This window comes from Herpailurus yagouaroundi, unplaced genomic scaffold (genome assembly GCF_014898765.1).
Source record: "Herpailurus yagouaroundi ecotype Mexico unplaced genomic scaffold, PumYag 205, whole genome shotgun sequence".
NCBI lineage: Eukaryota > Metazoa > Chordata > Mammalia > Carnivora > Felidae > Herpailurus > Herpailurus yagouaroundi.
In genome coordinates this window covers 5154619-5166381 of record NW_024412436.1, presented here as the reverse complement: position 1 = coordinate 5166381, position 11763 = coordinate 5154619, and the positions used below count along the sequence as shown (strand labels likewise).

At 47.1% G+C, this 11763-nt stretch overlaps 1 protein-coding gene across 4 annotated transcripts in view; it reads right to left on the bottom strand.

Annotated features, from left to right (window-relative positions):
* Positions 1-218: 218 nt before the first annotated feature.
* The window catches only part of ADCY10 (adenylate cyclase 10), an 84322-nt gene continuing 72777 nt past the window's right edge, over positions 219-11763 (bottom strand). For 2 of the 4 annotated variants that reach the window (XM_040451760.1, XM_040451763.1), the window contains 7 exons: positions 11257-11461; positions 11081-11177; positions 9217-9332; positions 8151-8268; positions 5843-6038; positions 1514-1702; positions 219-745 (listed from right to left, as the gene is read on the bottom strand). In XM_040451760.1, coding sequence (XP_040307694.1) covers positions 584-745; positions 1514-1702; positions 5843-6038; positions 8151-8268; positions 9217-9332; positions 11081-11177; positions 11257-11461 — 1083 coding nt within the window. In that variant the 3' untranslated portion in view covers positions 219-583. Of the gene's footprint in view, positions 746-1513; positions 1703-5813; positions 6039-8150; positions 8269-9216; positions 9333-11080; positions 11178-11256; positions 11462-11763 lie in introns of those variants that run through there. The other 2 variants (XM_040451761.1, XM_040451762.1) reach the window with 2 other exon arrangements.

Here is an 11763-nt window from a genome sequence, read left to right as displayed (position 1 = left end):
CAGACTCCAGGCTCTGAGCCGTCAGCCCAGAGCCCGACACGGGGCTCGAACTCATGAAACCTGACATCATGACCTGAGCCGAAGTCAGGTGCTTAACCGACTGAGCCACCCAGGGGCCCCCAAAATGTGTCTTTTCAAATCTTGCCCTTACAGACCATGAAAAGCATTTGCCATTTGCCATTTGCCATACCGTGCGACATACAGATGGGACAACTGGACACGTAAAAATAAACATTTTCAGTTTAATAGAGTAACTAGAAATGTATCTGTCGCTGCATGAACCATTTCGATAGTCATATTTTTCCACAGGACACACATTTTGCCTGGGCTGAAATGAACAGGTCGAGTTGAAAAATGAAAGGCAGGTACAGTGTGGGTAAAGCTGGGAGAAAGTAAGCATGAGGCCGCTGACCCTTTCTGACCCTCCAGAAAAAGAAAGAAGAACCCGGAGCGTCTGCTTCGGTGTCTGGAATGGAAGAGAATACGCAGGAACCTGGAGGGTGCTGGTTCCAGAGAAAGGTTAATAATGGATCATCGCAAGAGAGGGAGCCTTACTGAAATCTTTGTTCTTTTTCACGAAAGGTTAGAAAGGATTGTCCAGGATATTAACTCTCATCAGGAATTTGTTTTTTTGAATATCTTGCATGTTCACCTTGCCCGATACAATTTTTTCCCAGGTGGGGAGATTCGAGACTGTTTGAAGCCATTGGTCGTCCATTAACTCGGAGTCTGAGTACCACCATTCCTGAGAGGAGAGAAAGGGTGAAGAATTAATCAGCGCTCCCCGACTTACGTGATCAAGCCTGGTCTGATACCAGAACTGGTCCAGGGTCCTTGAACTTTTTTTTAATGTTTATTTACTTATTTTCAGAGAGAGAGAGAGAGAAAATGCATGTGCACATGCGGGAGGGGCAGAGAGAGAATCCCAGCGGGCTCCGTGCTCCCACAGACTGTGAGATCATGACCTGAGCCAAAATCAAGAGTCAGACGCTCAACCGACTCGGCCACTCGGGCGCCCCCAGGTCCTTGTGCTTTTAAACCACATGAACCCACAGCCAAATGATGAATTTTGCCCCCCAGACTAGGCTACTGACACGTGACTCTAAATAAACACACGGAAGTATAGGCCCATTCGCTTATTCAACAAGTGCTGAGTACAAGGCGCTGGGCTGGATGCTACGCGTGATGCTCGCCTTCGAAGAGTTCACGTTCTCAAGGGGAGGAGAGACCTGCGTAGCAACATTAACACCAAGTGGAAAGCGGTGAGGGCTGCCGAGAAGGGGCGGAGATCTTGCCAAAGCAGATTTGAACGCGAGGGAGGTTCCATGGGAGCTCCAAGGGGACGAGGAGGCACACACACCTGAGCTACGGATCTATCGCCCCTTTTAGGAAGAGTCCAGAAAGGCCCGTGATGGCCTTCGGTGCTTGGGGAAAGCTAACGAGGCGGTAGGCTTCTGGGGCTTCCTTGCAAGGGTGGGCATCCCCACGCCACCTGCTGGCTGGTGGTACGTACTTTGCTCATGTTCAGCCAGCATTTCTCCAGCACATTCCCCTGTGTTTCAGAGAGCCGTAAGGCTGTGTTCAGGAACAGGTCACAGTTCTGGCCGTCTCCCATGAGTATACAGACGTAGGCCATCAGGTGGTAAAGCCTCGGGTAGAAGACAGGGCCAGTGGTATTCTGGGTCACCAGACTCTCCAAGTTCTGAAGGAAAAACAGCATATCAGAATCAGAAAGGGTCCTTGGCCGCAACGATTTTTTCTCCACGGATGACGTGGGAACGTTTCAACGACTGAAGCAATCAAATGAAAAAGCGTATTACAGAGACATTACACAGGATGTAGTGGACACAAAGCGACACGCGTCAAGTGGGGTAGCTTCAGCGTTCTACCCGGACCAAGCATGCGACATGGGTGGGCTCACTAACCCTTTTCGGCAAGCGCTTTTTTTTTTTTTTAAAGTACCTTTTCTTTTTATTACCAAAGCAATATAAGTTACTGTTCAGAATTTAGGGGGGGAAAAATGGAAGAAAAAAAAAGAATCACCCATAAGCTTAGCACCCGGAAAGAAATATTTTTAACATTTAGGTACACGCTTTCCCACTTCTGTCTCTCTGTCTCTGTCTCTCTCACACACACACATACACACACACACACACACACACACACACACATATCATACCCCCAATTGGGATCATACTAATCACATAGTATGGCAACTTTTTTTCTCATTTAGCATCACATGATAAACATTTTCCAGTGACATGATTCTTTTACATCAGAGCTCACAAATTCAAATGCTGACAAGAGTCAGGCAACGAACATAAAGAAGCAGGCTGGCTATCGCATGATGAGAGCAGAGGGGATTATGTCATGCTAGAGATGTGCCCTATACAAGTGTCACCTCTCAATGCCGGCCAACAGCTGTCCTTTAGGCATGTGGGCTTGGAGTCACCAGATACTCCAATTTTTAAAAGAAGAGTCAGAAATTCAGAATTTTTACGTAAAATATCCCAATGTTTAAATGTACCATTTCTGACTTAACCAAACTTTTTAAAAAAATTTTTTTAACTGTTTTTATTTATTTTTGAGATACAGAGCATGAGTGGGAGAGAGGCAGAGGGACAGGGAGACACAGAATCCGAAACAGGCTCCAGGCTCTGAGCCATCAGCACAGAGCCTGATGCGGGGCTCAAACTCACAAACCGCAAGATCATAACCTGAGCCGAAGTCAGACACTTAACCGACTGAGCCACCCAGGCGCCCCAACAATCTTCTTTCTGAAGTGCATATAGTTTTCATTTTCTCCTAGTTTTTTACTGCTATAAACCTGAGATCAACATCTTTGTAGACAAACTTTTGTTTGTCGTCTGATTATTTCCTTAGGATAATTCCCAGGAAGAGAATTAACCAACGTGCATAGTTTAAAGATATTTTGCCAGAACGCACTCTGGAAAGTTTATGGGAGTCTTTCAGAGTAGGAGTCTGTCTTCTCACGTGTCTTTGCTAATCTGATGCTCAGCGAAACGATGTCCTATTGTTTTGTTGCCTTTATTTCAATATGATAGACATGGGATCAAAACGTTGGGTTTTCCTGACTGACCTGTTAACACGTCTATTTAGTCTACAATTATTTATCTAAGAAATGCTCACCTGCTCTGAACAAGGCATCATTCTGTGTGCCGTGGGAGATACACGCAAGTTTGTGCTTCACTCATTCGTGTTCCTGTGTTGTCTCTACTCCCTCCACCACCCCCCCCACCTCCTTTTCGAAGTCAAATAAATCACAAACTTCTTGAGCACAAAGACCGTGTTTTTCTCATCTTTATTGAACCCGGTAAGTACCTATTGTATTTTTCACCTGTACTGTCTTTGGGATAGAGGAGTTTTATCACTTTACTATTCACTAAATAAAGACATGCTTTCTTTTCATCATCTGCTAGTTTATCTACCTGGACTTTCATATGTCAGACTGGCCAAAAGTGGCCCCCTTTATTAGTATTCGATCAATATTTGAAAGTGATAGTGACAGGGATGCCTGGGTGGCTCAGTCGGTTTAGCGTCCAACTCTTGATTTCGGTTCAGGGCATGATCTCACGGTCGTAAGATTGAGCCCCGCGCTCGGCGCAGAGCCTGGTTGAGATTCTCATGAGTCATTTTCTCAACTCGAGACACTCTATCAAATCACATGAAGTTACAGAAGACATAGTAATTCCGTAAATAATACATAATACAGAATAATCACATAAAGCAAGATAATGTTTCAGGTAACCAAGCGACTCCATACCCTGAATGGAAGCCAGCAGAATGCTTTATGTAACAGAAATACAAATACATGCTCTGTATCCAAAGAGAACGTCCCTCTAAGCCGAGGTGACAATGACCTTTTAAGTATTTCAGGCAGGGATCGGTAAGCAGTGTGAACAAATTGCAGGAGGAGACCCCGGGGCCTGGGTATCGTAGGAGAGTGGTGAGCACAGCTCCTACCTGGGCAGATCGAAGACTTCCTCCTAACAACGTCCTGAGGATTAAATGAGCTACTTGTACTTCAAGACGCCTTGAAGTCCCAGGATGCCTTGCTTTGACAAATTGTGACATCTCTGAAACAGAGACATTCCTAAATTTTCAGCCTCTGGATTCTGCTCACAACCTTAAGGATCATCTTCCGAGATCTCTAGGGAAGATCCCTACCCAGAGATTGTTTGGTCAGCATCTTGATTTTAAAGCCTTCTAAGACCCTAAGCAGAGAACCCGTCAAGCCTGTCCAGACTTCTGACCTGCCCAAGTGTGCGATGAGAGGTTTGTGTGATTTCAGCTGTTAGGTTTGTGGTAACTGGGGGCCCGGCAATGGAAAACTAATACACATGGGCTTAGTTTTGAAGAGGACAAGGCAAAACACTGTCAAGTCAACAGGAGATTTGGCCCTTCTTCCCTTGGAGGGTTTGCCCAGCCTAGGCTGTAAACTCCGAGAGGCGGGTACCGGGTGTGAGTTGCTCCCCCTCACACCCCAGCGCCTAGTATCTGGTGGTTACTGCATATCAGGCAGGAGGCCAGTGTTATTTATTTATGTGTTGTTGCACTCAGCACACATTTGTTTGGTGAGTGGAAGATACGCACGTCCTGTAATGCTTATACTGAAGTTAAAATGCATTTTAAAAGTTTTTGTTTTTGTTTTTTTAAGAAGTTAACATGAGCCTGGGTGGCTCAGTCGGTTAAGCATCCGACTTTGGCTCATGTCATGATCTCGCAGTCCATGAGTTCGAGCCCCGCGTTGGGTTCTGTGCTGACAGCTTAGAGCCTGGAGCCTGCTTTGGATTCTTTGCTACCCCGCCATCTCTCTGCTCCCCACCCCCCACACTCGTGCTCTGTCCTGTTCTGTCTTTCAAAAGTAAATAAGTGTAAAAAAAAAAAAAAAAAAGAAGTTAACTTAGGGGCACCTGGGTGGCTCAGTCAGTTGAGCATCCAACTTCAGCTCAGGTCCTGAGCCTGGAGCCTGCTTCATTCAGATTCTGTGTCGCCTTCTCTCTCTGCCCTTCCCCCACTCACACTCTGTCTCTCTCAAGAATAAACATTAAAAATTTTTTTTAAAAAAGTTAACTTAAAAGACACATTCAGCATCAGCTGAATATTTTTAATTTCCATGTGCAAAGACTTAACCTCCCAAGATGTTTATCATAATAACTGCCGTAAAATACTACAAAAAAATTCTATCCAAGGACAGTTTGGCAATATCATCTAACAAGATCTAGGAGACTTTATCTATAAGATAAAATACTATGCTTCCTTTTAACTCGTGGTGTAGAAAACAATTTAATGACAGGAAATTATTCACAATATATTTTATTTGATAGCATGTTTTAAAAATGGAAATGTGTGCACATGCACACACAGAAAAGACTTGAAAAGTGATGTCTCTCTTTGTAAAAAGTGGTTACCTCTGAGTAGTAAGGTTGTGAGCAATTTGTATTTCCTTGCAATCTGGGGGGAAGAAGTTACCTTAAAAAACTGTACTATAAACATAGAAATTCTGGGGCGCCTGGGTGGCTCAGTCGGTTAAGCATCCGACTTCGGCTCAGGTCCTGATCTCGAACTCTTCTTGAGTTCGAGCCCCGCATCAGGCTCTGTGCTAATGTCTCAGAGCCTGGAGCCTGCTTCAGATTCTGTGTCTCCCTCTCTCTCTGCCCCTCCCCTGCTCATGCTCTCTCTCTCTTTCTCAAAAACAAGTAAACATTAAAAAAGAATTTTTTAAATAAATATATAAATTCTGGAATCAGAGAAAATAATTTTCACAAGAAGGTAGACAGAAATCCACTTACGGAGTGGTTTACCCTGGAAACTGGCTCACCTTGAGCAGCTCAACTCCACTGTCCTGAGCGTTCTCAGACTGCCCCTCAATCTGCTTTTGAAGGTAGAGGACTTGCCCTTCCATGTACCTACTGATTCCTTCATAGTAAAGAGCTGTCGGGGTTCTTCTTGGCACTAGGTTTTTAGCTCTACTGGAAAAGATGTGAAAGTTGTCCCATTCCTGGAGCCTGGCATACCTGCGCCAGCACAGAAGAAGAAGACAAATCAGTATCGCCCTTGGAATGTTCTGAAATGGGTCTCCCTGCAGGCCCAGCTCCCGGGACCTGGGCCTGGAGCCCACCGCCTGCTCCCCAGGAGAAACGATGTGCTATGGAACAGGGCAAGAAGAGAATGTGTGGACGGTTCGTGATGAATAGACTCCTCGGGAACCCTCGGGTAATATTAGCAAGCACTTAACTCTTTGGACTCTAAAAGGATCATCAAACACTTGGAGCTATGAGTTCTAGAGCTTGAAGACATTGCTCCAATTCCAGAGAGAGATGGCTTAGGCCAGTACTGCTCAAAGTGTGGGCCACCGACTGGGAACATCCGTGTCACCTGGATGCTGCTTAGAAATGCAGGCTCGCTGGTCCAGCCCCCATCTGCTGAATCACTCTGGGGACTGGGACGAGGCCAGGAATCCATTCACAAGTGTTAACAAGCTCTCCAGGTGATTCCTGTGCCCACTAACGTGTGACAAGCACAGGCCTAGGCCACAGCTGTTGAAAGAAAGTAGGATAAGAAACTAGGATGACTTTCAGACTTTAGATTCCTTGGATTTTTAATTCACCTGGGGCGAGTTCATTTGACTTTGAACTTTAATTTCTTTGGACTCTTACTGGTAAGGGCAATTAATTTTTAGATTTTAATGTCTCCCAAGGAATTTCGGAATAGATTTCTTTTCAAATTTGGAACTGCTCTAGTCTGTGGCGCTTTAGACAGGAATGTCTTCAGATGCTCATTTCACTCATCACAGAGTCCAAATAAATACTGGACACCGTGGCTGCACGTAGCATGTTGGGAGTGGCTGCGGAAGTCATTTGATGAATGTTCTGGAGCCTTGCTGTTGATCTACTTCTTTGAAGGTACGACCATAGCTGCAGGTTTACGGAGTTGAAAACCTAATGAGTGGGGGCGCCTGGGTGGCTCCGTCGGCTAAGCGTCCGACTTCGGCTCAGGTCACGATCTCGCGGTCAGTGAGTTCGAGCCCCGAGTCGGGCTCTGGGCTGATGGCTCAGAGCCTGGAGCCTGCTTCCAATTCTGTCTCCCTCTCTCTCTGCCCCTCCCCCGTTCATGCTCTGTCTCTCTCTGTCTCAGGAATAAATAAACGTTAAAAAAAAAAATTAAAAAAAAAAAAAGAAAACCTAATGAGTGAAAGGCGTTCAGCCACAGTTGTGGTCAGGAGGTGGCAGCAGTGTAGGAGGTAGGCAGGTGTGGCTTGGCACCCGGCCCTCCCCATCCTGAGGGGCAGTGAGGCCCGCGTAAAGGAGCTTCGTGTGGCGCTTCTCTCTGCCACAGGGTGGAAAGCTCTTGATGGGGGAGAACTGCCGCTTTCCAGAACTGCCTCGTGCTGAGTGGGCAAGTCTAATCCTGGGCTTCAACATTAGGAAGCCCACCGGCCTGCAGATACCTGCAGACATAAGCCACATCCTCCAACATCCGTTCTATCAACAATGTTTTCCAATATAATTCCATCTGTGGGGGGGGGGTGGGCAGGTGGCGCTATTTTCTTTTTAATGTTTATTGATTGTTTTTTTTTTTTTTTTTGAGAGAGGGCGGTACACAGCAAGCTGGGGAGGGGCCGAGAGAGAGAGGGAGACAGAATCCCAAGCAGGCTCCGTGCAGTCAGCACGGGGCTCGAACTCACACACTGGGAGATCACGCCTGAGGTGGAACCAAGAGTGGACGCTTAACTGACTAAGCCCCCCCCCCCGGCGCCCCACAAATGGTGCTATTTACCAGTCTCCCTCGCACCCCACCACTCCTCAGTAGCAAGTACTCTTTTCCTCTCTGTATTACCAGGCCATGGTGCGTAGGTAATAAAGGCTTGTGGCACTGACTACAGCCGTGGCGGCCTTGCTTAAGGGCGAGATGATCCCCAAGGGGCCTTTCAGTGTAAATCCACCCCGACGCCTTCAATGCCTTCAATCTCTCAGGTACAACAAAGTATAAATTCTTTTCTTTCGTTTCTGTGTGTGTGTGTGTGTGTGTGTGTGTGCGCGTGTGTGTGCGTTGTGTGTTAATGTCCCCTTCTTCAGGAGTCAACATTTTTCAAACGTGGGAGTGTAGTGAGTGCAACACATTGTTACCAGATAGCTATACTCGAGTAAAGTCCCAGGAGGATTCCACTTTGGAATTTGAGGATTCTGTTGTCTTCATTTTGGTATATGAATTCCAAACATTCTTCAAATGTCTTATAAACAAAGCCTAAAAAAAAAAAAAAAAACAGAGAGAAACAGGAGAGCTTTGCTGGTGGGCGGGGGTGGTCCTGTTCTGGCCTAGTAGCTTCCAGGAGACGTCCCCACTGTGGGGAGAGGCCTTAATCTCTGTTTATGAATCCAGACGGTCCAGTGGATTGCAACACCCTTGTGACCACACTGCCCGCCCCGCCCCTGCCATGCTTCCCTTGCTGGCAGCAATATCCACAGCCCTTTTCAAAATTCCATGGTGATGGAGGCGCCTGGGTGGCTTATTTGGTTGAATGTCCAACTTTCTGGCTCAGGGCACCATCTCACAGCTCGTGAGTTGGAGCCCTGCGTCAGGCTCTGTGCCGACACCTCAGAGCCTGGAGCCTGCTTCGGATTCTGTGTCTCCCCCTCCCTCCCCTGCTCACTCTCTGTCTCTCTCTCTCTCTCTCTCTCAAAAATAGACATTTTAAAAAAATCCCTTTTGATTTAAAAAATCCCATGTTGGGGAACGAATGCCCAGGCCGGCCCCTCTGGTTTACTGTGGACACTGAGGGCTGCCTCATCGGTGGAGCTCCTTTTCCGAATCTCCGAGCAGCTACCGGTGCCCGGATCCATTGGCAATCCAACGCTTCCTCGTAAAGCGTGAAGTCTGTCCGTATATTCTGCTAACAAGTACTCTAGTAAGACACTGTCACTACCACTTGTGTGTAAAGTGATCTGACGGTAAATTGGCCGCTTACACCCGTCAGGTTCTTCTGGGCCAAATTCTCCTCCTTGCTGGTCCTTCACAACCCTTCCACCTTCCAGATGGCTCCTAGCTCTTACACGAGCCTCTCCCCTTCCCTGTCCGATAGGTCTTTCCAGCCGGAATCCTAGTGGGCTCGAGACCCCAGCCCCGAGAGCAGCCACACCACACTAACACGTGTGTTAAACCCCAATTTCTTGTAAATTCCAAAGCCACGCTCACCGGAATAAAGCATGAGGTCCAGGCAGACGAAATAGAAAAAGGCCTTGCTGAAGATGTGCTCTTCTGATATAGAAAGGTCCCACAGCCACCCCAGCACTTGGATCAATTGTCTGTTTCTGTGGCAAAGGAAGGTGGTAAAGATTAGGAGGTGCTGGGGAGGAGAGGACGGAGTTTAGCGCTGGGCTCGGCTTCATCCTGCCCGCAATTCCGGACCAAATGCGGCCCTTTCGCAAATTTCAAAGCCACTCCCAAATCGCAAATTGGCTCTTGGCTCAAACTGTTGTCACGGACCCCTGCGTCAGGGCCACCAGAGTCAGGCCAAGTTGGCTGGAGCCTCCGGTCCTGGTTGCCCTTCTCTGGGCTTCTGCCTCCCCTGTGAGACTCCTCCCTTGCCCTCCACCTGGCAGCCTGACTCCCATACCGGGGGAAGACAGTAAACAGACTAGGGATGATGTACACACAGCGGGGGCCTGGCTGGTTCAGCGGGTGGAACGTGGGACTCACGATCTCAGGGTTGGGAATTCGAGTCTCACACTGGATGCAGAGATTATTTTTAAAAATAATAAAATCTTACTCAACACGTCTCCGGAGGCAAGGGAAACAGAAGCAAAAATGAACTACCGGGTCCTCATCAAAATAAAAAGCTTCTGCACAGCCAAGGAAACAATCAGCAAAACTAAAAGGCAACCGACGGAATGGGAGAAGATATTTGCCAACGACATATCGGATAAAGGGTTAGGGTCCAAAATCTATAGAGAATTTATGAAACCCAACGCCCAAAGAACAAATAATCCAGTGAAGAAATGGGCAAAAGACATGAATAGACACTTCTCCAAAGAAGACATCCAGATGGCCAACCGACACATGAAAAAATGCTCAACATCCTCGTCATCAGGGAAATACAAATCAAAACCACAATGAGATACCACCTCACACCTGTCAGAATGGCTAGCATGAACAACTCAGGCAACAACAGATGTGGGCGAGGATGCCGAGAAAGAGGGTCTCTTTTGCATTGTTCGTGGGAATGCAAGCTGGTGCAGCCGCTCTGGAAAACAGTATGGAGGTTCCTCAAAAAATTGCTGGTCCTCCAACCCAGCAATTGCACTACTAGGCATCTATCCAAGGGATGCAGGTGTGCTGTTTCGAAGGGACACAGGCACCCCCATGTTTATAGCAGCACTATCAACAATAGCCAAAGTATGGAAAGAGCCCAAATGTTCATCGATGGATGAATGGATAAAGAAGATGTGGTGTGTATATATATATATATATATATATATATACACAATGGAGTATTACTCGGCAATCAAAAAGAATGAAATCTTGCCATTTGCAACTACGTGGATGGAACTGGAGGGTATTATGCTAAGTGAAATGAGTCAGAGAAAGACAAAAATCATATGCCTTCACTCATATGAGGACTTGAAGAGACAAAACAGATGAACATAAGGGAGGGGAAACAAAAAGAATATAAAAACAGGGGTGGGGGACAAAACAGAAGAGACTCATAAATATGGAGGACAAACGGAGGGTTCCTGGAGGGGTTGTGGGAGGGGGGATGGGCTAAATGGGTCAGAGGCCCTAAGGAATCTACTCCTGAAATCACTGTTGCACTAGAGGCTAACTAATTTGGAGGTCAATTTTAAAAAATAAAAATAAATAAATAAAATAAAAATAATAAAATCTTAAAAAGAAAATGCCGTGCAAAGAGCAGTGGTGGCCCAAAGTCTACGATCATCAGTCACGTCTTACCGTACGTCCTGCTTCCTTGCCAGCCAATGGCCAGGCTAAAGTGAACCCAGGACGCTCAATTCCTATGGCTTCCTCCCTCTAATTTTGGGAAATGCTTTCGGCTAAATACCTGGTTTTCAAGAAGAGAGATTTACTAAGCCAGCAGAGGACCATATACTGCCTGTTAGGATTTCGGAGCAGTGCCCACATCTTCTGGGCTCGAGAGCCTGGGAAGAAAGCAATTTCAGGATATTTCAGGATGTTACTTGGTATCTGCATGGCCCTTCTTGCCCAGACAACCCTTACCTAAGTCAATGGCCAAGTCCAAGTGACCCATTAAAAGCTTGGTGTAGCCCAGTTTATCAGCCACATATGACACGATTTCAATGCCCTCGCCTTTCAGGGGGAGGCTGAAGATCTGTTCCATGGCCATGATTTCATATTTGTACCACACACCCTGGTAGCCGGCCAGCTGGTGGTGCAGTGAATAATCCAGGTAGGCCTTAATGATCTGAAATGGCAGAAGTGGAGAAGAGAGGTGACACCCAGATGGCACCCAAAGCAGGAAGCCCAGGGACACCACCCGGCGTGGGCCGGTACACGTGTGTTTACTAAGCTTGAGAACGGAGCCGGTCATTTGGCCAACGCACGGGCTTTGGTGCAGAAATTAAACTGGGTCGGGGCGCCTGGGTGGCGCAGTCGGTTGGGCGTCCGACTTCAGCCAGGTCACGATCTCGCGGTCCGCGAGTTCGAGCCCCGCGTCAGGCTCTGGGCTGATGGCTCAGAGCCTGGAGCCTGTTTCCGATTCTGTGT